We start from the raw sequence: 27,349 nt of genomic DNA, 5'->3' as shown, positions 1-27,349 counted from the left end.
GAAGGGAAATATATGCAGCTACATAGTTCAGACTTTGTGCAAGGCAAATTAATTGTTGATCTTGAATGGCTTAAGGGCCCATATAAGTCATATCAATTAGGGGGCTAAAGTGTGACACTACTGATGGAGGAGGGCTTGTAAGGAAACTCAGTCCTGACACTGGTACCACCCATGATGGCAATACTCACTGCATCTTCACTGGGTGCAGAGAGTGGTAATCCCCCTTTGGAATTCCATGTTTTTACACTCTGTTATCATTGTGAAATGTGAGCGGAATAATTCTGTCCTGCCCTAGATATGGAAGGGCATGTTTGTGTTAATTTTTACTGTGAGCTGTGAGGGTGTGGAGGCTATTGGAGGGACAGTGATGAGAGAAGTCAGGGGCCAAATGTTGGATAGCAAAACAGGATAGTAAAGGGGCATTGACTGTCATAATGGAACACAATGTTATGTCATGCTATGTTATATTATGTTATGTTTAGGGCTCCCGGTTTTATGGTATTTATTTTATTAACATTTCCATCTGTATTTATCCATATTTATTTTTGGGCCATCTTATTGGTATTTATCCATATTTATTTTGAATTTTGAAAATAAATGGAGCTCTAAAAGGGTATATTTCCACATTTACTCTTTAAAGTGCACTCATATATGGATGCCTGTCACAATTTAGCATATTAAGCAGCTACGTATAACAAAATATTACACTCACAAGTACATATTAGCGTTATACTAAAAAATAGATGTTAATATATGCCTAGTTATGGAAATCTCATCCTGTTTTTTAACTCTCCATGCTCTCGATCTGCTCAGCTGTTGCCTAGAATTCCTGAAAGACAGCTTGGAGAGGCTCTCACAAAAAGCACCATTTTCAGCATTCTTCCGCTTTTAAAACTAAATAGACAGGAACATATTGTTTTCTGTCTGTATTTAGCTGTAAAAATCAGTAAAAACAGAAAACCGGAAGCCTTAGTTATGTTATGTGTAAAGCACACTATCAAGTACAAGGGTATCCTGGCTAAGCAGGTATATGTGCCAAGCCCTGCCTATGGTAGGATGGCTAATTGAAAAGCCAGGTCTTCAGCTTCTTGCAGAATTCAAAAAGAGAGGAGGAGGCTCTTATGCAGAGTGGGAGGCAGTTCCATGGGTTAAGAGTGATGTCAGAGAATGCCCATCCTCCTGATCTGGTTCTGTTTATGCTTGGGATGTGTGTGAGTGGGCGTCCTGCAGAGTGGAGGTGTCTGAGTGGTTGATGGGAGGAAATTCAACTGTTCAGGTAGGTGGGGCCTAGGTTGTGTATTGCTTCAATGTGTGTGTGAGGAGTTTGAAGTTAGCGAGTTTGTGTATTGGAAGCCTGTGGAGCTCCTTGAGGTGTGGTGTGATGTGAGTTCTGTGTGGGAGGTTTAGTCTGAATCTTGCTACAAAGTTCTGGATGATTTGTAGTCTTCTAGTGAGTTGTTTGGTGATCCTGGTGCAGACGGTGTACCCGTAGTCCAACTTCCTGGTGACTAGGGCAAGTGACCATTTTTCTAGTGTTGCTTGGGAGCCATTTGAAGCTCTTCGTCAGCATCTTCAGGGTCTGGAAGCGGATTGCAATGAAGGCGTTGAATTGTGCAGGCATTTCCAGTTTGCTGTCAATGATGATTCAGAGGTTCCTGGCATGGGTGCTGGGTATGGGGCCAAGTTCAGCTGGCCACCAACTATAGTCCCATGGTGAGGTGTACTTGTCAAAGATCATTGCTTCTGCCTTGGTGTTGAGCTTGAGACAGTTGGCTTTCATTCAGTTAGTGATTTTGGTCATGCAGGTGCTGAAATTGTTTCCTGGATTGAGGGTCTTGTCTGAGTGGGCGAGTATGAGTTGTATGTTGTTGGTGTAGGAGAGGTTGTTCATGCCATGTGGGCAGATGATGTTGGCCAGAAAGATCATGTATGCGTTAAAGAGGGTGGAGTGAGCTGTGAACCTTGAGACAGATGAGTTTGCAGGCTTCAGAGGGCTAAGGTGGCAAGCTGACAGTTTGTGTTCTCTCGGTTCAGAAGGAGCATATCCAGCGAAGAGCGGGTCCTTGGGTGCCTATATCGTGACGGCACCTAAAAAGAATGGGGTGTGAGACCATGTCAAATGCGGCAGAGAGGTCCAGGAGAATGGGGGCTCCATGTCTCCTCTGTCAAGGATCACGAGATGAGTGCTGTTTCTGTATTGTGGTTATCCCTCAATGTTGTCTGTGTGGCATCAAGGATCTGGTGGTTCCTGAGGTTGTAGGTGAGGCATTGGTTGATTAGTTTCTCTAAGACGTTTTCCGGGTATGGTTAGAGATGGATCTGTAGTTGAAAACTGTGGCTGGGTCAGCAGATGGTTTCTTAAGCGGGCCATGAGAGTGGTATGTTTCCAGGTGTCTGGGAATGTGGCTAATTCAATGGAGGCGTTGAAGATGGTTGTTAATACTTCATTGATTGGTAGAGTCCTTTGGTAAAGACGTGATGGGGGTAAGGGTCAGATGGGGCCCCAGAAAGAAGGATCTTCATGGTAGCAGTGATTTCGATGGTGCTGACAGCGGGCCAGGAGGTGAGGGTTCGTTCTTCACCATGATGAGAAGTTGAGTTGTGATGATGATGAGGTCCGCTTGTCGGTCAAGGTTGCTGTATATGGAGGTGAACTTGTTATAGAAGAATTCTAAGAGCTATTTGCAAAGGTCTTGAGAGGGGAAGATGTTTATGAGGCGGCAGGAAGTGTGGCGCAATCTTTGATGATGACAAAGATTTCCAAGCTGCTGTTAGTGGTGATGTCAATGCGATCTGCAAGAGCTGTGCACTTGGTGTTCTGTATCTCCTGGTTGTAACACCTTAGGGATGGTTTGCAGATGTATTTATCAGTGGTGTCTTGACCTGTTGTCCATTTGCACTCCAGTTGCTTGCAGTGGCATTTCGTCAGCCTGTGGCCCTCCATGTTCCAGCTAGCCTGTAATTGGGCTCTTGCTATTGGGTTGCGCTTGAGGGCCGGGGTTTCTGTTGAGCTTCTTGATAGCTATTGATAAGTTGCTGGTGTGCTCGGGCTGAGAGGGCGGAATCCCACTCCTCTTCTGTGATGCTTTTCCTGCTGCAGTGGGATGATCTGGTGGTAGTAGGTCTGTGCTTGTGTGGTATGGGTATTCCGAAACTCACAAGTGTGTGGTCTGTCCAGGTCATGGTTGCTGGCTTGTCAACTGTGATGTTGCTGATTGAGGAAAAAATCGGGTCCAGTAGGTGTGTCCAGTAGTGTAATTGGGTTCGGTAATGTACTGAATGAGGCAAGGTTTTCTAGAAGGCCTTAGCAATTTGGTCAATGTGATATTCTAGGCGAAAGTTAAGGCCTCTGAAAGGGATGAAGGTACTGCCGTTGATGAGGAGTGTGACAAAGTTGATGATATTGCGAGCAAAATTGGGGTGAGATCCTGGTGGTCTCATACAAGGATTACATCCCGGGAGAAGTTGGCTATGATGTGTACCTTGAAGGCGAGTTGTTCCATGGAGCTGGTGGAGGTTTCCTGTAGGTGGTGCACCTGATGGTATCTTTGAATATGATGGTTACTCCAACTCAGGGCTTGTGCTGACAGTCTGGCCTAGTGACCTTGTAGCCAGTGGGGATGGTTGTAGAGACATCAAGCTGCCGGGAGGTACTGGGTCCCAAGAATCATCAGCATAAAGAATGGATCTCCTCAAAGTCTTTCCGCAGAATCCAAGAGACAAAGGAAAAGAAAGCTGGAGTCAACACCAACTGAACATGAGCTGAAAAAACAAAAGCTCAAGGTGAATACACTGAAACCAACAAGGAAGCAAAGAGAAGCTTAAGACCAGACAAGCAAAGATTCATCAATGGTCTTTCCACAGAAGCACAGGACGCAGCACGCATGGAAACCTGAACGAATGCTACAACATAACAAGGAGACTCTCCGGCTGATCCAGCAAACCAGATAGACCTGTTAAAGAAAAAGCTGGGAAGTCAATAATGGATAACGAAGGACAGAAACGAAGATGGGTGGAGAATTTTGAAGAACTGCAGAACCATCCTGTTCTGCAGTCTCCAACAGACATACAGCCAGCTGACAAGGACTTGCCAAGAAGGAAGAAGTCTATGCTCAGTTGCGAGATCAGCAAGCTGGCTTCTTCAAAGATAGATCCTGTACAGACCAGATTGCAACACTGTGCATCATCATTGAGCAGTCAACGGAATCTAAGTTCCCCGTCAACTTCATCAACTATGAGAAGGCATTCCACAGCGTGGACAGAGAGACCCTTTGGAAACTCCTCTGCCACTATGGTGAGCCAGAAAAACTTATAAGATTCACCAGGAACTCTTACGAGGGAATGACCTACAAGGGAGAACAGCTCACAGAAGCCTTCCAAGTGAGGACCAGAGTCCACCATGTTTGTTTACTCTCACCTTTTCTCTTCTTGCTGGTCATAGACTGGATCATGAAGACATCCAGGAGAAGAAATGGGATTCATTGGACATGTTGGACGCAGCTCGACGACCTGGTCCTACTCTCCCTTACCCATCTGCAGATGGAAGAGAAGACTGACAAGGTGGCAGCCACATCAGCACAACTTGGTCTCAACATTCACAAGGGAATCACCAAGATCCTGATGGCTAACACTTCCTGCACAACGGCATTCACTTATGCAGACTATTCACTTGAAGAGGTTGAGGCCTTCACCTACTTGAGCAGTTCCATAAACAAGTAGGGAGACACAGACGTTCGCATCAAGGCAAGACTGAGTAAAGCAAGGGCTGCCTTCATGCAGCTAAAGAAGATCTGGAGCTCAAAGGACCTAACCGTACAAACCAAGATCAGGCTTTTAACACCAATGTAAAATCAGTCATTCTGTATGGGCAGAAACTTGGAGGACAACAGTTGCCACCATCAACAAAGTCTAGACCTTCATCAACAGTTGTCTGAGGAAACTTCTCCAAATCCGCTGGCCAAACACCATCAACAACGACCGATGGCAGCAGACTTTCCAACTCCCTGACATGAAGAAATCATGAAAAGATGCTGATGCTTAATAGGTCACACTCTCGACACGCCCGTATCAAACACCACCGGGCAAACCCTGACCTGGAACTCTCAAGGGAAAAGGAAAAGAGGAAGGACAAGAAACACCTGGCACAGAGGCCTTTAGGCTGACTGCAAAGAAAAGGGTCACACCTGGAGTCAGATTGGAAGAAAAGCCCAGGAAGAAAAGCCCAGGTCAGAGGTTGCTCAACAATCCCGGTTCATGGCCTATATCCCAGGAGGGGTAGAGGCATAAGTAAGTAAGTATGTTTGACGAGAAACCAGAAATGCAGTTGGATGATGGGAAATGAAGTCCTCTTGCTTTGCTCAATCTTTTAATGACGGTTAAAAGGTTAACTAGAGGAATAGTTCAAAAGAATGCATTACATAAGTGTCACGCAATGTGAGATTTAGGCTCTTAGAGTTTAACTTTCTACATCAAACCAATGTAACCCCAAAGAAAATAGTCAGATATTCCTTGACAGTCATGGGGTGATGGAGAGGGTGATAGGAATGCCTCAAATATGGGAGGGACGTCGCTGAATTCTACCTGTAGTAATAAATATCCACACATTTTGATAATGTGATTCAGCATTTGCCTTTTGTGAACACAAATCCAAGTTGTGTACGCCTAAGGAATGTTTAGGTGTGTAGAAAGCTTACTGGCTCGTGGACCTGTTTAAGTTAAATAACTCAGACTCGCTTCCAACTATTAACTAACTGCTAATTGCACTCATGTGAACAATCACATACATTATTAAATTGAAGATCACTTTGGTGTTTCCTTTCTTTAGAGCTCGTGTATTTAGGCTAATTGCGCCCCATGCTCTAGTTTTATATACACGTTACATTATCCTTAGTATGCAGTATTGCTTCCACGTTGAAGAGGCATTTTCAGTACACATATCACCGTCTGCATTCAAATTACCTGAGTATTATAATAGTCTGGTAAATTAGGCCTGGGTGCGCTTATACTTGTGCAGATGAGATTCGTGAAATCCCCATTATTTCTTATTTTGCTCGACTCAGTTTTGTCTATTTTTTTCTCCTGATTGAAGCTAGTCCACATAAAAAATATCCTGCCGAGAGAAATTTTCTGCTTGAACACTTATCCTGCCAGTATCTCATGTTTATGCGTGACGAATGCATCTGAGTAAAAAAAAGATAATTTTAGCTACCGGAAAACCATATTTTGCACTAAAAGTGTAATTTTGCAAAATGTTCATGGAAAATATGCAATTACGTACACAGCTAGGGCCAGATGTATCAAGCCTTTATCCTGTTTGCAAACGGGCCGATTCTCTGAATCGGCCCTTTGGCAAATGGGGAAAAGCCTTTCGGGATGTATCATCCCAAAAAACCATCGCAAAATAAGGAACTGCAAAATTTGCGATTCCCTATTTTGCGAATACATTTAAGGAATCGCAAATTGCGATTCCTTAAATGTAATTCTTAAAGGACCCAAAATTTGCGATTTGGCCTTAAGGAATCTCAAATTACCACCAACTTCAAGTTGGTGGTAATTTGCGATTTCCTCAAAAAATACATTTTTGCATTGTTCAAAGTGCCGTGTGGTGCACATACATGCCCTTTGGGCATGTATGTGCGCTACATGTGCACACATGCATATTTCAGGGGTGCAACAGGGTGTCCTTTTGGCACCCTTGAAATTGCATTCGCGAGTACCTTTTGGGTACTCGCAAATTGTGAATGTCTCCAATGAATGGGAAGGTATTCCTTAATTGCGAATTGCCATTTGCAATTCGCATTTAAGGAATATGTAGGAATCGCAATTATTTTTGCGAAACCTACATACATTGCTATTTGCAAGAGCTTAATAGCGAATCAGTAAAATTTGCTATTAAGGACTCTCAAAATACAATGATCATCTGCCCCTAAGTAATCATATCATTTATTAAGCAATGATTGTTAATGAATATGCAATTCTTTACAACGATCATAGCTTCATAAAGGCAAACACCCCCTCTTCGACATACAGATAACTATTACTCAATGTAAAGTGACCACAGACAGCAAGAGCAGGCTATAGGAGACCAGCCATGGGTCTCAGCTGGAACAGGCAGTCTGGCGGTTCTGTTGCTATGAGAAGAAAGGCAGGCCTAAGTGAAGTCACTCTGCCTCCATCTTTAATTTAATTCATAAGAAGTTTGAAAAATTCCTCACGGAATTGAAAACAGGCTCAGCCATGTAAGGAATGCCATTTCAAAATGTAATTGGGGTGGTGCGGCCTAATTTTCCTTGTAAAGAATATGGAACCATATCAGGTTTGCACAGAAGTATATTTTATGTGCCCTTATCGCTCCGCATTCCATTCCAGCTTTTAATTTATCCTGTTACAAGAGCCGGGCATCTATGCAGTTCGAGATCAAATGTTCCAGCCACATATTTACTTTTATTCTATTTGTGTTAAAAAGCCCCACTGGCCCATTAGGCTGATTTAAAGATTTACGTTAATTCAAGGCATTCGTAGTTATGAAAAGGCTGAGGCCTGCACGTTCACCCACGGCAGAACCACATATGACCCGAGTCCAAGTTGATTTCTACCCAGCTTGAGTCCCACATTTGAACTTTGTTGTGTTGTCGCGGTTAGCTGGACTATTGTCTTCCAGCCAAGCTTGAGAGCATTGCAACACCCTCTCCGCATGCCACTCCCCTTGGGACCAGCCCTCTCCTCCTCAATGGAGGGCGACTTAGCTCTTACTCATCTTGCATCTACCGGTATCACTTTTTTTGGAGGACACACGTTGAGCTATTTTATTTTGTGGTTGCCATCACATTCTGACACAGCAATTTTGAAGTCGTAAAACAGCAACATCTTCTGAGAATTGGCAAACATCAGAAATGTTTCTCTTTCTGCCTCCAGGAGCGAAGCAATTAGAGACTTACCGGCTCCTTACTACTAATATCAACTCAAATTGCATCCTCATTTAGTAGTACAAAGCAGAAGACTTACGGTTTAAGGATGCTTCACTGGAGTAAATGTTTGCGCTGTGGTAGGGCAAAGACTAAGCTTGATCAATCTGTCTAATGTACTTTTGCCAGATGCTTATGGCTTTTGCTGAGTATTGACAGGTGTTTGTTGGATCTGATCACCCTGGCTGCTCCGTTGTAGATGAAAGTTGAAGTGGAAACTAGAAAGTAAGTCATAATCAAGCGCAAGAGAAATTTGTTATATCTTAGAAATACAACCACTTTCCACCTAAACTATCTTTTGAAGACTTATGCAAACATCTGCTCTGAGTTTGTACCTTTAGGAACACAGTATCATCCGATTCCAACAACTTTATCCTCCAAGTAGGCCGTGATAGATGGTTGACATCACTGTATCTTCTGACCGTGTTGAATCTCAGTTACCTATCCATTACTGATTTTTTAGCAAGTAAATCACTGGCCAGTGCATAAACCTAGCCACACAATAACCATTATTTCAAAGAAACGTCTTGTCGTCATGGTTACTACCTGAAGACAGCTCTCCTGGACAAACTACACTTTTGTCGTGGTCAGCCAGTCTCCCCTAGCCTCCAACATTGAGTATATATTATACCACAAATGAAATGAAAGAAGTGATAGCAGTATTGCACCACTGCACTATTGTTTTCACAGGAAACAACCTTTACAACGCAACTTTTACATCGCACTACCATTACAACGCAGTCATTACATCGCAACATCCCTTACATCGCATGCCATTACAACGCAACCATTACATCGCATGACACTACAACGCATACCCTTACAACGCATGCCATTACAACGCAGTCATTACAACGCATACCATTACAATGCATAGTACCCTTACACTATCTAACACTTACCCTACTGTTGCACCCCCCTGGAGTTAGGATAATACATTTTACCCCTACACTATCCAACACTTACCCTACTGTTGCACCCCTGGAGTTAGAATAGTAATTTTTACCCCTATACTATCCAATACTTACCATAAATGCAATGTAAGCAGCCCAGGAGAACATTCAGTTGAATATGACCCCTACATACCTCATCACTCAGTAATGCTTCTCGGGACTGGAGAAGCCCCCAAGATTGAAACATTACAGATAATCCAATTGGTTAAAACTGACCATAAGTACTGGCTCTCTTGACCAGTGCTTTTTTCCCATGATCTTTCATCACAGAAGTGTGGGTGGCACAGTATAGTATAACTGAGAAAGGCTGTGGTCCAGTGATAGATTCTTGCTGACTGCTACCTCCCTTCCAGGCTAGAAATCATGGCAAAGCTCCTGATTTGAGGGCTACAGTGACGAGCAGTAAGGCGGAAACCCAACCTACTTAGGAACAAAGAAACTGCATTGAACCTTCCAGGGGAGATCCTCACTTCCTGCCTGCCAAGTACAGAGGTCAGTAGATTGTGAAGTCATGTGGGAGTCATTGTTTTTTTTCTTCTCAACTGAACAATGAGCGCAGTACAGTTATCACATAATACAGATACAGGAATCCATCACAAACCAGTACAAACAGTATCTTCAACATCAAGGCCATATCCCCTCCTCTCCTTCATTTATGTTAATTAAGAATCGCCACCAGTGTCTTATGGTTCTGATCCTGGATCTTCATTTTGAGCCCGAGCGTGGCAATGAATAGGTGTTAGTGGAGGTCGCCGGGACGGTGTGTACTCAGGCGTTATGCCAGAGTCTCTTGTGTGATCTGTGTATTGGGTTGTTGTATGTCGTCGCCTATATAAAGTCCGAAGTATCTTCTCCACGGGCCCCAGATTTCATAAATATTTTTGGGGGACCCTCTACTACGGTATGTGGTTTGCTCAGCCGTCATATATATATCCATTCCCCTCATCCATTCCTGTATAGTCGGCTTGTCAGCAAACTCCCCGCGCTTCCTGGTTATATCCCTTTTAGCGACCACCAGTCCCAACCCAAGGAGGCGAGAATTAGCTGTGTTGTGGTGAGGTCTACCTCACTTGGTATCCCAGGTATTGCAAACTTGGGGTCCATCGACATTGCCACCTCCAGGACCACTCCCAACAAATCCAATACCTACGTCCAATATAACTGTATCTTGGTACATGACCATACTGTGTGGTAGACGTCACCTTTGGCCATTATGCAAGCCAAGCAGAATGGGGATTCCGCTCTACCCATCCTATGCAACCTGTCCCTGTCATAATAGATTTGGTGCAATATCTTGAGTTGAATGAAGCGAAGTCTCGCTTTTATGGCGACTTCTCTGGGGTGCATTTATGCCGCCACCCAGTCTATTTCACCCATGGGCCCTACCTCCCTCTCCCACTGTGTCCAGAGTCCCACCAGTCCGTCAGGGATGTTATTATTAATGGTCTTGTATGTGAAGGAGATCGCTTTGTATGTTAACTCTTTTTGCAAGAGTCTGCCTGCCAGGGGTGCATATTCCGGGAACTGTTCACAGGGGAGATTCTCTGCCTGCCAGGCATGGCGCAGTTGCGCATATTTAAGGAAGTGTGCCTATCATAATCCTTATTGAGTTTTGCCCATGTTTTGAGTTTCCCTTTTTTCGAGAATGTCATCCAGTGTGGAGATCCCCAGGACATCCCAGGCCCCAACCCCCCTAAGCCTGCGTAGCTTCCAAAACCGGGCTCCCTCCAGAGCGGTGTACTTTTCGTGATTTTTCCCGTCCAACCCATGGTCTTAGTCGCCCTCTCCCATGCTGACAGGGTTACCTGGGTCGCTGGAAATAAGCGGGAACCACCCTTCCCCCCATAGAGATAATGTAGGTGTGTGTTTGGCAACATTTCCTCCCTTTCAGGGCGATATGTGGGATGTTCTCTATGCTTATGTATCCACTCGTTTACGGGTATCAGATGGGAGGCCCAATAGTAAGTCTCTAAATCAGGAAACGCTATTCCCCCATTATATGGACTGCGTTGCATCGTCCTAAGCAATATTCATGGGTGTCCCCCTTGGCACAGTAGTATTCGTATTTTGCTTGCTATTTCCGCAAAGATAGCTTTGGGTAGGGGGTGATACGAGTTTTGCAGGGCATACAGAGGTTGGGGCAAGGTGATCATTTTTAATATTGCTGCCTGACCGAGCAGGGTGAGGGGGAGATCCCTCCACCTCTCCATGTCTAACTTGAAGTTATTCAAGACTGTACCAAGGTTTTCTTTTCTACAGATCTCTGAATGTGGAGTAACGAAGATACCAAGGTATTTGAAGCCCCTCTGCACCACTCGCAGCTCACTGGGTAGGGGGCAGTCCACTTGTGCATTGGTCGGGCAGTAAAGCGTGGACTTATTCCAGTTGACTTTGTAGCCCGATTGACTACCGTAGTCAGTGATTGCGTCGAAGAGGGCCGGTATGGACCTTTCAGGTTTGGTGATGTATATCAAAATATCATCGGCATAGTGAAAAATGTTCTCTCTCCCGAATCTGTGAGTGTGGTACCGAAGCCTAATATGGAAGGGTGCTCTCTAATAGTACAGGCCAAAAACACGAGGGTGAGCGTGAAGAGAAGAGGCGTAGAGGGCAGCCCTGACACGTCCCCCCTCTCAATAGGGAAGCATGCCTAGTGGTGGCCGTTGATGCGCACCATGGCCATTGGTTGGTTATATAGAAGAGTCACCCAGCTGCGGAGTTTCGGACCAAATCCGAACCTAGCCAGAGTAGTATCTAGGAATGCCCAATCCACGGCGTCAGACGCCTTTTCAGCGTCCAATGATAGGAATACCTGTGGGCTTTCTCTGTGTCTCACTTTCATGAGCCAATTATGCGTGCGCCTGAAATGTAGCTGGGTAGTTCTGCCTGGCATGAATCCAGACTGGTCCTCATGTATCAGATCTGTGATCACCCCCCGCAGACGCGTCACCAAAATGGTGGCCAGGATTTTGATTTCCGATTTCAGCAATGAAATGGGTGTAAGACCCACATTGGTCACGGGGCTTTCCTGGCTTCTATATGACCATGATAGTGGCCATACGCAGGTCCAGTAGAAGAACACCCTCCTCGTGGGCATCTGCAAAAAGCTGTCGAAGGTGGGGTTCGGGATATTGGTGTAGCACCGAAAGAATTCTGGGGATAGCCCATTAGTACTAGGGGTCTTCCCGGGGCGGAGCTTCACAACTGCTGCTTGGACCTCTGCCAGTGACAGATCCTCCTCTAGGCCCCGAGCTTCCCCCTCGCCTATGTGGGAGTCATTGTTGAACTGCGCTGCTCCAAGACATACGCCTGTCCCGAGATGCTATTCATTTATCTAAGATCACCATCATCTGCTGCAATTTGCCGTCGGGGGCAAGGGGAAGAGTTACTGCCTGGCACATATGTGATAATATGTCTGCCTGATCCCTATCCGCTGCTGCAAGAGGTCTTGAGAATTCCCATAACTTCACCCATGGTCTACATATTTCAAGATGTAGCTGGAAGAGGCCAACTTGTGCCTAGCATCATTAACTACATTTCAGGATTGCAACTGCTGTGTCTCTTGAAACAGGCCTTCAAGTCTTGATACCATCTTCTTTGGATATTCTGAGATAGTAGCACGGGAACCAACTCTTAATCCTAACAGTCTACATAGCAGCTAGTTGAAACCCAGTGGTCTGTATCCAGTATTTCAGCACTCGAGAAAGAGATTGTTTTGCTTACCAGGCTTTGGTGACCATTTCTTAGCAATTGGCCAGGCAGGCCTTCAAGCATGTGTTTGACTCTGGAGGGTTTGTGGCAGGTGCACTGAAGCCCATTACCTCCTCATCCGTATTCCTGGATGCAGTCCTTACGCATGAGATACTTCTCCTTTCTGGTAGAACCAATTCCCTAGCTGAATCCTAAAAAGTTCCCTCGTGATGGCCCCCGTTTCCCATCAGCCACCGCAAAAGGGAGTAACAAACGAAGCACTTCCTGTTTTCTTCTTTCTGGGATGGACCCTAGTCTGACGCTCAACTGCAGCTTTGGTTAGTGTATGTTCTGCTGTTAATGTTTTTTAATATGGCATTTGCTCTGCTTTAGCGAGCAGGGCTTTGTTTCATTGGTTTCACGCTCTCGCTTTGGCATGACGTGTTTTGCCTCTCCATGGAGGCTGTTGGGGACTACGCACTCCTGCGCACACTAGGCCCCATGTCCCTGGCCCTGGGTGCTCGGCTTTAGCAGGTGGGGCCGGGGTACGCAGGCTTTCTCGTTCTTTGCCCGTATCGCTCTGCAGAAAGTGGGCGGGGCTGGAGGATCTCCTGTTTTGGCGCCCCGCTTTTGTCTTACTTCTTGCCAGGACTCGCAGAGTGGTCCTTTTGGCAGATGGGTGGTGTTGTGTTTTGCCAAGCTTTTTTCCTCAGCATGACGCACAGAAATTATAAGGAGGTGGCTCCTCCCCCCCGGACATCCTCTCTGGGTGTTTACCATGTGACCGTAGGTCATTGGTCACCTGTATATAGGCGGTAGTTGCTTGTGCCTTCTCAGTGTTACGGCAACCTGGGTGGTTAGTCTGGTTGGTGTTCACATACTAAGGATCCTGGTGAATAGGTTGCTGGTCCTTCGGTGCAGCCCACTTTGCTGTCCCTGCAACACTTGATTGAAGCTGCAGTTGAGGTGGCTTTTAAGGCCTACAATTTCTCAGGCAAGAGCTGGTTTAGCCTGAGGGTGATCCTGAAGAAGAGTGTAGTCGGGCGGGATGTTCAGGGTCCCAAGCTGGCAGTTCTCTTAGAGCATGTTTGAGAAAACTTGAGTCTCCCTGCCGCTTTTGCGTCAGCTGATGCAGCTCAAAAGGCTGTTTTAATGTGACTACCCTTTGAGGGTTCTAAGCTGTTTGGTCAACAGCTTGAGGAGATGGTCAAGCAATCAGTGGAAAGCGACAAATTGATGACACCAGCAAGACCCTTTTCCAGCAGCAGAGGTTTTGCATCTCCGAGGGCTTTTCCTTCTGGCTCAGTGAGGCATTCAGCCCAGCCCTTTCGTGGTAGGGTGGCAGCCGGGGCACCCCGTATGCAAACAAATTTCAGTTCCAGTCTTCCACTTTTGCTGCCAACCCCCAGCCTCCCAAAGCATGACTGCTGGCATGCTTCTCCAGTGGGAGAGCGCCTTCTGGATTTTCAGGACCAGTGGCGGAAGGACGTTTCAGATGCCTGGGCCTTGCAGGTCGTGTCCGAGGGGTAGCGCTTGAAGTTTGCGGAAAATCCAGCATCCTTCTTCCGCGACACTCTTCCATGGGATTCAGTACGTCGCCTTGCCCTGTTGGACAGGATTCAGCAACTCCTGGACAAGATTCCCCAGTGAGCATTGGCTCAGCTTTTACTCCATTCTTTTTCTGGTCCAGAAGATTTTGGGAAACTACCGACCTGTATTGAATTTAAAGGCTTTGAATCGGTTCCTGGTTGCACAAACTTTCATGATGGTCGCCTTACAGAGCATCTTTCCACTGTTGAGTCCTGGCCTGTTCCTCACATCTTTAGAGCTGCAGGGTGCTTATTTGCCCGTCCCAATCTGTACTCTGCATCAACAATACCTAAGGTTTGCGGTGGAGGTCTGCCATTACCTGTTTCGCTCTCTTCACTTCGGATTGGCGTCAGCTCCCAGAGTTTTCACCGCACTGCTGGCTCCCCTGGTGGGCATTTTGCACTCTTGGGGTATTCTGGTGTTTCCTTACCTCAACGATTGGTTAATTGCCTCTTCTTTTCTTTCTAAGGTTTGCCAAGATGTCGAGGAATTGTGTTTCCTGTTGCGCAAACATGGATTTCCTCTCAATGCCTCGAAGTCCCACCTTCATTCCTCCCTGTCTCTGCAGTGTATAGGGGTCCTTTTCCAGATGGACTTGGGGACAGTTTTTCTGGCTCCTGCACAGAAGGACAAGCTGATGTTACACCTGTCTTCCCTCCTGTCTCTCCCGTCTGCTCCAGTGAGACTGCGGCTGAGGAGTCAGGGAGAGATGGCATCCACTCTGCATCTCTATCCCTTGGTGCATCATGTTTTGCAGCACTGAAATCCGGTGTTTCAGGGTTTTGAAGCCCAGGTTCCTGTTTCTCGACAGGTGGTGCAGGACCTGTAGTGGTGGTTGAACCCGGACAACCTAAACAAGGGTCATCAGTTTTGTGTTCTCCCTCCAGTGATCATCTCCACCAATGCCAGTGGTCGGGGTGGGGAGTGGTCTTGGGGAGTCTTGCCACCCAGGGGTTGTGGAACAGAGTGGAATCTCATCATTCTTCTAACTGGAAGGAGCTGGCTGCAGTTCATGCTGTTCTGTTTTATTTCCTTCCTTCTGTCAGGGGTCGGGCATGTGTGTCCAGACGAACAATCAGTTCACAAGGTCTTTTGTTTGTCATCTATGGGGGATGTTTTTTTCCTCTTTGTCTTGGCCAGGAAGGTGGGGTTATGGGCAGAGCAGAATCTTCTTTATCTGACTGCAGTCTAACTTCTGGGAAGGGAGAATTGGCCTACGGACCAGCTCAGTCGGTGGTTCCCGTTGTTGTCTCTGTGTCTCTCTCCAGGGTCTTTCGGGAGGTTTGTCTGAAGTTCGGATACCTCTGGCTGCACCTGTTTGCTGCTGGGGACAATGCCCTTTTCCCCTCTTCTGCTCCTTTAGTCCGTCTCGGAAAGCCTAGGCCATGGAGGCCGTTTTGATTCCCTGGCCAGGGGGTCTCCTGTATTGTTTTCTGCTGATCCACTTGATTCCCAGGGTGTTGCAGAAGGTGATCTCTGACTGTGCTCGGGTTCTACTGGCTCCGGGTTGGTCAAGGCAGCTGTGGTTCCCTCTACTTCTTCGGCTATCAGTGGGTTCTCACCAGGTGTTTCCTCTTTTTCCTTCTACTCTGAGTCATACCATTCTGAAGCCTTCCTATCGACAGTGTCTCAATCTGGGGGTCTGGCTGCTGAGCAGTTGAATCCGTTAGATCTGGTTTGTTTTGAGGCTGCGACCACCTACATCCATTTGTCCTGCCAGAAGTCAGACTCGCAAGTCATACAATTGCCATTGGGGTCACTTTGCTATGTGGTGTCATTCTAAGAGGTTGGTTTCCTCCTCTTGTCCTCCTTTGCGGATTTTAGATTTCTTGCAGGATGACTTTGCTTTAGGTTTGGCTGTGTATGTTCTGCTGTTAATGTGATCTCTCTTATGTACTCCCTTTGGTATCTTGACTCCTTTGGGGTTTCTTTTTGCAAAGGCTGATTTCCAATTCTCCGGTTCCTCCCTGGGATTTGCCTCTGATGCTTTGGGCACTGACCGGTACTCCTTTTGAGCCTCTGGATGAGGTTTCCTTTAATTTTATGACAGAGAAGGAGGTGTTATTGGTTGCTGCGTGTTGAGGGAGATGGGTGGGAGAAGTTGGCGCATTGATGTTGGTTTCTCCATTTCTCTGTTTCTTTCCGGATAAGAATTTGCTTGGGTCTGGCCCTGCTTTCCTTCCTAAGGTTCCTTCTCGGTTTCATTGTTCGAAGACATTGCCCTTCCGGTTTTCTTTCCCAACCCTTCTTCAGTGGAGGAGGTTTGTTTACTTTCCCTTGATCCTTGTTGGGATTTGTCCATTTATTTGGAGCGTTCTTCTTCTTTACGGAAGGCTGGTTCCATTTTTGTTAAATTTGGTCTGCCTCTATTTCCAGCTAGATGAAGTTTGTCAATGTGAGGGCTTAACAAGTGTCTGGGTCTTCTTCTGTCCTGCCGGTGCAAGGTTGTTCGACACGCAGGTGGCTACCTCCTGGGCGGTCTTTTGGGGCCCGCCTCTTTGCGGGATGTGCGTGCTGCGGCTACTTGAAGTTCCTGCACACTTTTCTGTCCCACTATTATATGTAGTTGGGTTGGCTTTTTTCCTCCTCCTGTGGGGATCATGTCTTGTCTGTGGCAGAGGGTGCTTCTGCTCCTTTCATATCTTGAACGGCTTTTAAATTTTGTATGTTGTATTAAAACTTTATTTCGCTTCAGCATTCTTGGTGCTTCACTGGTGTGCTTCCTTCCAGCGTTTGTGTTTGGAAATAGTCACCGGTTTGCTTGAGTATTGTCTCATGCGTAAGGACTGCATTACTCCAAATCCTGGTCGTCCTAGATGCAGTCCTGAGTCCTGCCCTCCAACCCGGGAGGTTCACTATTTCCTGTTTGCTTGTGTCGTTTGGTGTGGTATGTTACAGGAAGGGCTTTGTTTGTTCCTCCCTTTTGTGGTGGCTTACGGGTAACAGAGGCCCTCTTGGGAGTGCTTTTTGGGTTTCAGCAAAGAATTGGTTCTGCCAGAAAGAAGTATCTCATGCATAAGGACTACATCCAGGAAGACCAGGACTCGGAGTAATGAAGATTACAGGTAAGTAACCGGGGCATTAACATTCCACAGTAGTACCACAATTCAAAATGCTTGTGTACAAAGCGATACATTTGTCTTTTGAAATGTCGCAAAATTGAGTGCTGCTGCTTCTCTGGTTTTTTCGCAAGCCCCATGGACTGTAGCGTTCAGAGAATGTGGAATCTGTTAACAGGAGGCTAGGTATCTGACCACGACACATCCGGTGGTCCCTTACTTTTACTGCCTCCCGAAAATACATAAGGAGAAGAGACCCCCTCCGGGTCGTCCAATCATATCGGGGATCGGGTCTCTACTTGAGCCACTATCCACTTTCGTGGATGTTTTTCTTAAACCACTAGTGAGAGAGACACCCACGTATCTGCAGGACACTGGTGACGTACTACGATTACTTGCAGAGACCGAGTTCAACGTTGAGACCGACCTATTGGTGAGTTTCGACGTGGAATCCCTCTATACATGTATCCCTCAGCAAGAAACTCTGGACTGCATCAGGCAATTACTTGAATCTAACCCTCCGGATACTATTACTCCAATACCTTTCATCATGGAGTGCGCCAGACTGGCTATGATGGAGAATTATTTCCAATATCAAGATGACCTCTATCTCCAAGTCTCCGGGACCTCAATGGGGAGTGTCTTTGCCCCTAGTTTGGCAAATCTATATATGCATCAATTTGAGCAACAACACATCCTTAACCACAGCAACCCTTATTTTCAACAGGTGTTGCTGTGGCGCAGATATATAGACGACATCATTGTCATATGGAGAGGCACTGTTTCAGAGGTTAATGACTTCCATACGTGGTTGAATTCAAGAAATCAATATCTCCGATTTACAGTTGAGTACAGCAAGGAGCAACTTCCATTTTTAGATCTTCTCATTTTTCCGGAAGAGAACGGCCTGCAGAGTCGATTATATAAGAAACCCATGGCTCGAAACTCCTTGCTGTCTTACCGGAGTTTCCATCCACAATCATTACGTGACAACCTGCCGGTGGGTCAATTTTTGAGGATTCGGCGAAACTGTTCCTCCAATCGCTTGTACGAACAACACGCAAAAGAGTTATCACGGAACCTGAAGGAACGGCATTATCCTAATCATCTGATACGTAAGGCGCACAAAAGAGCCTTCAATAATAACCGAGAGGCACTAATTGAACATCAGCAAAAAAGAACACCAACTGATAGGATTACAATGGTACACACCTTCAGTACTCGATCAAACACAGTGAAGAAAATAGTACTGAAGCACTGGAAAATGCTCAACACTGCTTCTGGTGCAATATCCAGGCCTTTGTTTGCCTTTAAACGTGGACCCAGTATCAGAGACAGTCTGGTTCACACGAGACCAAGGGCACGGAGGAGAGAGACTACTACCACTTTGGACACCATCTGGAATACTACTCCGGTACAGGGGCACTACCCATGCGGTAGCTGTACGGCTTGCCCGCAGACCCGGAAGACCCTTTCCATAGACATCGGTATATCGAGGCCATGGAAATTGATTAACCACACGAACTGCAACTCTGAGCGATTGATCTATATGATCACATGCCCGTGTGGTCTGGCTTACATCGGACATACCACTAGAAAAGTTAAGCTACGTATCGGCGAGCACAAGAGCACGATAAGGTGCAACAAACAGTCCACCTGCCTGACGAACCACTTTTTGACCAAAAAGCACAAAGCAGATGACCTGAGGTGGGTGGTATTAGAACAACCCTTCATCCCAGCGCACATAACTGATGTCTCACGATTTCTATTTTTGAAGGAACAACGCTGGATCTTCAAAATGAAGACTGATATATCAGGGTTGAACGACAACATTCCTTGGGTCTCCATATGACCATCCTTGAGTTTCCATGACAGCCCTTGGGAGTTGTAATTTCTATACATCTTTAACCAAAATACAACAGTTTGTTCACCATCCCCTCCATTGACCAAAACCATTTTCCACAGACATTGGGAATACATGATCTTGATCCCATGGGTATCAGTCTGGGGGTTAGTATGTACTTCGCGGGTGCTCTACTCCTGTAGCCACCCATGAAGTGTTCGTCCTGTCTATCAAGGAGCTAAACTCATGGTCTATAGTGGTCAGATTGTATCCCTGGTGGCTCACACTTGGCCACTTGACCAACATCAGTGTTAGGGTAGTTCTCTCCTTTTACCCCTACACGGCCTCTATACTTTGCAATTAGCACTGTGTTAATTCCAAACAACGTATTTAACTCGGGCGTGTTACAAACTTTATTACGCCCTTTATACAAGAGACTGTTTTAATAATTGCCATAAACATGAGGCGAAGTCATTCTCTTTGTCCTGTTGTACTCACACAGTGCCTCCATTAAGTCTCCTGACTATGGACTTGACACTATTAGATCTAGAGCTTTTCCTCGCCTCAGTGTTAGGGTAGTTCTCACCTTTCACCCCTACACGGTCTCTATACTTTGCAAATTAGCCCTGTGTTGTTTCCAAACAACTCATTTAACCTGGGCGTGTCACAGACTTCATAACGTCCTTTAGACAAGAGCCTTTTTTTGTAATAATTGCCATGAATACGAGGCGATGTTATTCTCTTTGTCCAGTTGTACTTACACAGTGCCTCCATGAAGTCTCCAGACTATGGAGACGACATTATGACATCTAGAGTGTTTCTTTGCCTCCACGGTAGGCTTTACGGGTGGTTTTAGAATAATGTCCAGCCTGACGAGCGACCACGCTCTACTTTTGAGCCACTTCTCCCGTCAGAAACTGTGAAAAACCAGCCGCGCATGCGCGACCGAGCGGTGTTTGTTTACACTCGTGGCATGCCTCTGCGCATGCCCCAGGGTCTGCACGCATCGTGGTGCGCATGCGCGTTGTATCAGACGCTCGTAGATCAGCATTGCCAATTGTAGAGCAGCTGTCGGTTATTACGAAAATTGCTCCAATCAGAGCAGGTATATAACCTCGCGCCTCGCCTCTCGTCGTCGCCTCCCCTTCGGCTTCGCATTCAGCCGAGAGGTACCGACGGAGAGGTAAGCAGGAGCGTCGCGCTGTGCTAAAATTGGTGTAGGAGCCTTGTTTAGCGACTGAGCTTTGAAGAGTTTGACCTGCTTTTGTAAGAACCAGAATTTACAAATGAGTAAGGACTTGTAATATGCCTAAACATTGCAATCAAGCCTTAGTTGCAGACATTGGCAATGGTTGTTTCTTACAGCCCAAAAACCTTTAATTGTATGGTGGATTAGACATACCACGGTACATTTCCATATGACAATTGTCACTAATGAAGAATATGTTTTCACATAGGATCTTTTCAGTCAGTTTAGTTTTGTTATATTAGTCTCAAATTCACCAGCCTTACATTGCTCTCCATGGGACTCTGGATCTTGGTGGGCAATTTAACAACCAGTTTTATATATGCACAAACCCTTTAAAACATAGTTTTGACTCAGGACACTATTTAAGCCCTCTGAGTCATTTAGGCTTATATATTTATATATGTTTTTTGTGCTTAGAGCGGGGCCTCATTCTCCGAGCCGTTGCCGGGTGAGGTGAGGTTTGACTCCCACATACTGATGGGTAAGTCGTGTTTACTTTATTTTTTGTTGAATTACATGTAGCAGTGGCTATGGTTTACTTTTCTGGTAACCTAAATAATATTTACTGACTGTTCTAATAGGGACTAGTCTTGCTGAGCTTCTTTTTGGTCCTTATGACATTTTTAGTTTGCATAGTGTAATGAACACAAAATAGTTTTGTCTTTTCTGTTTCTTTTACAGGAGTGTATCCACCTTCGAGATATTCGCACAAGGGGATACGGTAGGATGGTCATTGTGACCACACGAGTAGTTTGACAGTCTTTTGAGGATTCTAGGTCTGTCTTCTTCACTTTATAAGAAAACATTAGCGTGTTTTCATGCAGTAGCAACAGCTTATCTATAAGGCCCTGAAGAATGCCGGTGTAGTCACACCAGTTGGCAGAAACATGTTGGCCGCCTTTACAACATAGCTAAGCAACAGTGATTTTTTCACACTGTTCTACACCTGTTTTTAACCTGACGTCCTGGTGAATACTAATAAAAAATTTTTTTGCCAGGAACGCCATTTTAACATCACTCACTCACTCTTTTGTTTGCACTGCACACGACCAGTACCATGTAGTGGCATGGACACTCTCACCGTTCGAACCAGAAGTGTGGGCTCTATGGCCAATTCATCTGGGCCTTGACGCACTACCCTGGTTCCAGTTGTCCTATATGACGAGGCTCCGCCAAGTGGGTGGTCGGATAGGATATCGACTACACAGCTAGTGTCATGTGACCATTTGGACTGATCTTGTGCAATCCAACAAGTGTGGCATCTTAGTAAGGATCTTACGGACTCAGCCTCTGGTCTCGTAGACCCTCCAATTTTTTCGTGTTATTTCATAGTCTTGATAGGGGTGTTTGAATTTGGAGGGTCTATAAATATTAATCCCCTTGACCCTTCCCAACTTGTTTTTATCTGTTAACAAACACCTTCCTGTGGATAGCATTATTCACAGACCCTGCGTTAAATCAGTACAATTGGAGCCCAGAACAGGTTCTTATTTATACACAGCCTACACGCCAAAACATCTTCACGTCCAGCACACAAAAGCTTTTTGTTTCAAAAACAAAGCCAGGCGTCCATGTTTGTTTGGGACACAACACTACAGCATTTTGGACTGCCAGTCCCCGTATTCTGCATAAAATACACCAAGGCGCTGACTGGAAGACAAAACACATGTATTTGTAGAAACCTGTTTTCTAACTGAATTGGATTTATTGATACCTAAGAAGTGATGGCGTTTCGAGACACTTCAGCTAGCCAGTGCTTAATTTGAGCCGTCGGTTGCAGGTAGGAACCTCCAACGCTCATTTTGGGATTTTCTTCAACAAAATTACAAACTGATCTACACAGCAAGAGAGAGAGAAAATCAAAAGGTGGAATGGTCGAGAAAGAGGGAAACAGTGACAAAGGGGGAAATCAGGGTTGAAAATATCCCTCAAGAGAGAAATAAAGAGGCAGGGAGTGTCTGATGTGGCATTAAAGAGGCATAATGTGGAATTAAGACTATCCCTCGTAGGTATTCGACACCCAGACCATTCAATAGCGCCCGCCGCGGGCTTCTGGGCAAAAGTTTGGGCCCGCTACTTATTCCTTTACAAATTAAGGGCTAACTACTTGTCTTTCCCAAATTCAGAAATGTGGACTTTAATAGCCAATGTAAGACGAATATAAATTTTTTAGCCTTCATTTGCTTTTTCAGTTTGGATGTAAATATTTTTTTCATGGTACTTTAGATCCTCCCGAAAAACAACACTCTGTACCTTCCTCATATTAGCTTGGAAAACAAACCGAACACAGAAAGGCTTTTTACCCAAGCCTGAGTCTTGGGCTCCAGCAATACAGAATTCACTGTTCTGGTATTTATTTTGCTTGTTTGCGTGTCACTTTTTGACTTTCAGCAGATGCCTTGCATCCTTGGTGCTGGAGGCCTAAGCATCGTCAACAGGCAGTCAGAGGGGCTGAACATTAAATCTACCTTTCAACTTTAGATGAATTGCCCCCCTGTTGCCGCTGTGCTTTACCATTCCATGAACATTTACCCACTTGAAGGACCGTCCTAGTGTTAACACTGCTTAAACTAAAGTCTTGCTTTTTAATGCCAGTTATAAATATTTTATATTTTATATGCTATTTGGCATTTATCCGGCGCACAGTGTGCCATTGAAAATAGATACAAGCCTATTTGAAAATGTATATGAGCAATTATACAGTTAACATAATAATTAAATAATTGTCAAGAAAGCACATGAGAATCAAAATGTGAGCACGACTGTGTGATAAGAGCATTGGAAGTTCCATACACCGAGCTGGTGTCCTTACTTAATTGAATATAAAGAAAATACCCGAGAACCTTTATGGGTATACAACTGTAGAAACGGTGAAAATTCCACACACGGAGTCTCCTTAATTCACAGCGAATGTACTTCCTTCTTCATGTATGCACAAACGAAGGTTACAGTGACGAATTAAGCAAGGTGCATAGATAAAAGTGTAGGTTGAATATTCCACTCCCAACGTTGGCTCATCAAAGTTTCGGTCTATATCAACAGAGTCTCTACACACTTCATCAAGGGGCGTGTATGAATGGGTCCATTTGTCATTGGGCGAGCGAGGATGCATTCCTCAGTTTGTCTTTATTGTTCAACCCCCAGTTCTCTTGTTTTTTTCAAATGGTCTATCCATTGGCACTCCTTGAAGGTATCGTGCTGATGTTTTCTCTGTATGAGCCCAGTTTTTTTTACCTCCAAGACTTGCCCCTTAAATTGATCAACATCATGTCCACAATGCAGATAGTGTTTGATAAGGGGGACACCCTCTATTTTCCATCAGATCCTTCTACGATGTTAACTTATATGCTGCTTTACCATTTGAATAGTTTGCTCTATGTACAGTCTGTTGCAAGGACACATAATCACATATACCATAATTTTCGTGTTACAATATGAATGTGCTGCCAGTATGTACATCCTATGCATCTATTCCTATTGCCTGCCGTACGTCATCTGGCATGCTTGGCATTTGCCACACTTGAAATGGTCCACAACCGATGCCAGGCCCCAGTGTTGTGTGATGCTCTCAGTCTTTAGTTGTTCTTTATGCGACTACTGCATCTGAAGATGGAGAGGGGTGTTGCTGGTAATGTTCTCTAGTAAGTTCCAATCTTTCTATTATCTTTTGAATCTCATTACTGTCAGGTTTGAATGTGGACACCACAATTAGGCATGCCATATCTGTCCTTTTCTCTTTGGCTGCAAGTAAGCTCTCCCTGGAATAGTACCATGCTCTTTTAAGTGTAGTATGGATGTTTCTCCTAAGATAGTCCCTGTCAAGAAGCTTTATATTTTAGAAACAAAGCCTATTTAAAGTAGTCTCTCTTGTTCTTACAGATTCTGCGTATACTCAGAAACTGGCCACAGGGCAGATGTCTCTTAACGCCCTTGGGTGATAGCTGCTATATAGGAACATTAGATTCTTATCTGTAGGTTAAAAATTCAAGGTAGTGAATACATTACTGTCCTTAAGTTTTACCAGAAGGTCAAGATAATTGATCTCAGTGCTACTGTGATTGCAGGTAAACCTGAGATCAGTACTCTGATCATTCAACCATGATGTGAAAGATTTCCAAATACCACAACTGCACGTACCACACCATGAATACGTCACCTATGTAGCGTCACCAGATTTTTATGTTACTCAGATACGGACTTTGTGGCCTATATTGTTTCTTTCTCAAATTACACGAGAAAGAGATTAACTATGTCGGGTGCAAAACATGCTCCCATACCCACACCCTTTGTCTGGAGAGAGAACTCATTCTTGTACATGAAATAGTTCTGTTCCAGTGCTAGTAATGAGAGTTGTAATATAGCCTTATAGCCCGCCGTAGAGGGCTATACCGGCTATTAAAGGCCCTCTCCAGCGTTAAAGGCCCCGAGCCGAAGGCGAAGGCCTTTAACAAGGGAGAGGGACTTTAATAGCGGTATAGCCCATCTACGAAGGGCTATAAGGCTATTAGAACATTCTGTCACTAGAGGACAGAATGTTTTAACAAAAAAAACAAAGCCTTTTGGGAGCGTGAGGAGATTGGAATCCCCTCAGGTTCCCTGAAGCCTTTGTCCACAGCCAGAGCTGTGAACAAAGAAACATTGGAATGTTGGTGCTCCAGGCTTATACCAGCCATTATAAGCCCAGAGCACTCCATTGTTTTCAATGGAGCTCCCAACATTCCAATGTTCTAATATAATTTCAATCAGGATCCGTTTGACAGTCATGTTAGATGTAAGCGTGAGATTGATTGTGTGTACGGCTACATTTTGTGGGATGTTTGTATACAATGACTTCACGTCACATGTCACAAGGATATCATTCTCACTGTCAATTGGTATACCCTATACCCTGTTTATAAAGTCAGTGCTATCTTTCACATATGATCTTTCTGTAGGTACATGTGATTTTAGAAAGACCAACATATCGGCATGCTGGTTCTAATGCTGAACTGCAATGAGACACAATAAGCCTCCCTGGTGGCTTACTTAGGTCCTTGTGTATTTTAGGTAGTTTGTAAATCGTTGATGTGTGCAGATGTGTTGTGTTCAGAAATTCATATTCTTTTTGCGGGATATACAACCAGATATTTTACCAACCTTATCATGGCTTTGCAAATATTTTGAAGCTGTAATTGGTATGCGTAAAAAGTCTAGTACAGCTGTTGTTGTTTTAGAACCGATTTTGGGACAATTGATCACTTTGATACAAATTGGATGTTTGTTCCGTGGATAAAAGCATACCTGCTCCTTAAGATATATTACTAAATGTTGGACTGGCCCTTTTCTGCTGGGTCATCTCCAGAACTTTTGCCTTCATTCCTACCTTTATTGCTGAATTCATTTTTGTTGGCCTTAGGACTCTGGGCACTTTACCACTGCTTACCAGTGCTAAAGTGCATTCACTCTCCCCTTAAAACACGTTTAGATTGGCTTACACCCAATTGGCATAATTAATTTATTTATAAACTAGCAGCCCGTCCCGACGTTTTCCGGGTATGAAGTAGAATGTGTGTAATGTGTGCATTTGGCAAGGGCAATTTATTTTAAAATCTCGTGGTAGACAACATTTTTTGTTTCATTAGAATAGGGACGGAGAAGGCCCAGCTGCAGCCCTAGTTGATGTTAGCAGGCGCGTGTAATTGGTGTAGTGATCCGCCGCCTGAGCCCGGCTACAGCCCTGGTTGATGTTAGCAGGCGCCTGTAATGTCGTTGAATGAGAGAGTTATCAGACGCCGGTAAATCCGTTTAATGAGAGAGTTGAGTTACAGCGAGCAGGAGAGGCTGCAGTAATTGTCCCCGCAGACACGCTTATTTGCGTGTTCCACCGCTTGAGGCCCAGATGCAGGCCTGTTTGATGTTAGCAGGTTCGTGTTCCCCCGCTTGAGGCCCAGCTGCAGCCCTGGTTGATGTTTTCAGGCGCGTGTAATTAGTGTACTGATCGGCCGCCTGAGCCCGGCTAGAGCCCAGGTTGATGGTAGCAGGCACGTGTAATTTAGTTGAATGAGTGAGTTCAGTAACAGCGCGCAGGAGAGGCTGCAGTAACGTTACTTACCAGGCCTCCAGGTGAACGTGTTTGTCACGCCCCCAGCACATGGCCACAGCAGACGATCTTCTGATTAATGTACGACCCGCATGGCATGAAGGGCGGAACATAGCACACGCCCCCAGTGTGCCCCTTGATGCGGCGCAATTGAGTTCACATGGCATGAAGGCCGAACACACGCCCCCAGCGTTTCTCACGCCCCAAGCGTGCCCCTTGATGCTGCGCAGCAACGTAATTGGCGCTTGTATGTACGACTCACATGGCATGAAGGGCGGACACACGCCCCCAGCGTTTGTCACGCCCCCAGCGTTTGTCACGCCCCGAGCGTTAGTCACACCCCCAACCCACACCCACAGCACAACGCAGACAAGTCCACAAGGGACTACTTTGCTGGCACAGTTCTTTTACCTTTTAAATGTATAGAGGAGTTGGCCTAACGGCTAAGGCGCTCGACCTCGGACCTGGGGATCTGGGTTCGAGTCTTGGTAACGACGCCAAACATCCTGTGATTCTGGGCAAATCACTTAATCTCCCCGTGCCTAACAAAAATGAATGTGTCTCCTCATGTAACGTAACTGGTGCTATGTAAAGCGCTCTGATGCCTGATTCAGTTCGGGTCAAGTTCACGCTATATAAAACTCTGCAAAAATAAAATATATATGGTGGCCGTCTGCATAGCCTATGTCCTTCTGCTGCAACTGCCCTTTCCAATGCTGTATTGGGTGTTGTGATTGGTGCTGTGGTTACTTAGATTACCCGCCTCAAAGGTTTGGGCTCTCTCTTTATAATATTAGTATGGATCACTGATGATGTGGCACTACATGTGCCTAGGGCCTGTAAATAAAATACTACTAGTGGGTCAGCAGCACTGATTGTGGCACTCACTTAAATAGCCCTTTACACATGTCTCAGGCCTGCT

General features: G+C 45.4%; 1 protein-coding gene across 3 annotated transcripts in view; it reads left to right on the top strand.

Moving 5' to 3' along the window:
* Positions 1 to 27,349, top strand: part of BBS9 (Bardet-Biedl syndrome 9) — a 1,968,820-nt gene that overhangs the window by 1,925,656 nt on the left and 15,815 nt on the right. Inside the window, exon 22 of one of the 3 annotated variants that reach the window (XM_078688233.1) lies at positions 9,271 to 9,349. The exons of the other annotated variants lie outside the window; for them this stretch is intronic. Coding sequence (XP_078544359.1) covers positions 9,271 to 9,275 — 5 coding nt within the window. The 3' untranslated portion in view covers positions 9,276 to 9,349. Of the gene's footprint in view, positions 1 to 9,270; positions 9,350 to 27,349 lie in introns of those variants that run through there. 3 annotated transcript variants of the gene reach the window in all.

This window comes from Lissotriton helveticus, chromosome 4_1, assembly GCF_964261635.1.
Source record: "Lissotriton helveticus chromosome 4_1, aLisHel1.1, whole genome shotgun sequence".
NCBI lineage: Eukaryota > Metazoa > Chordata > Amphibia > Caudata > Salamandridae > Lissotriton > Lissotriton helveticus.
This window is presented reverse-complemented; position numbering and strand designations above follow the sequence as displayed.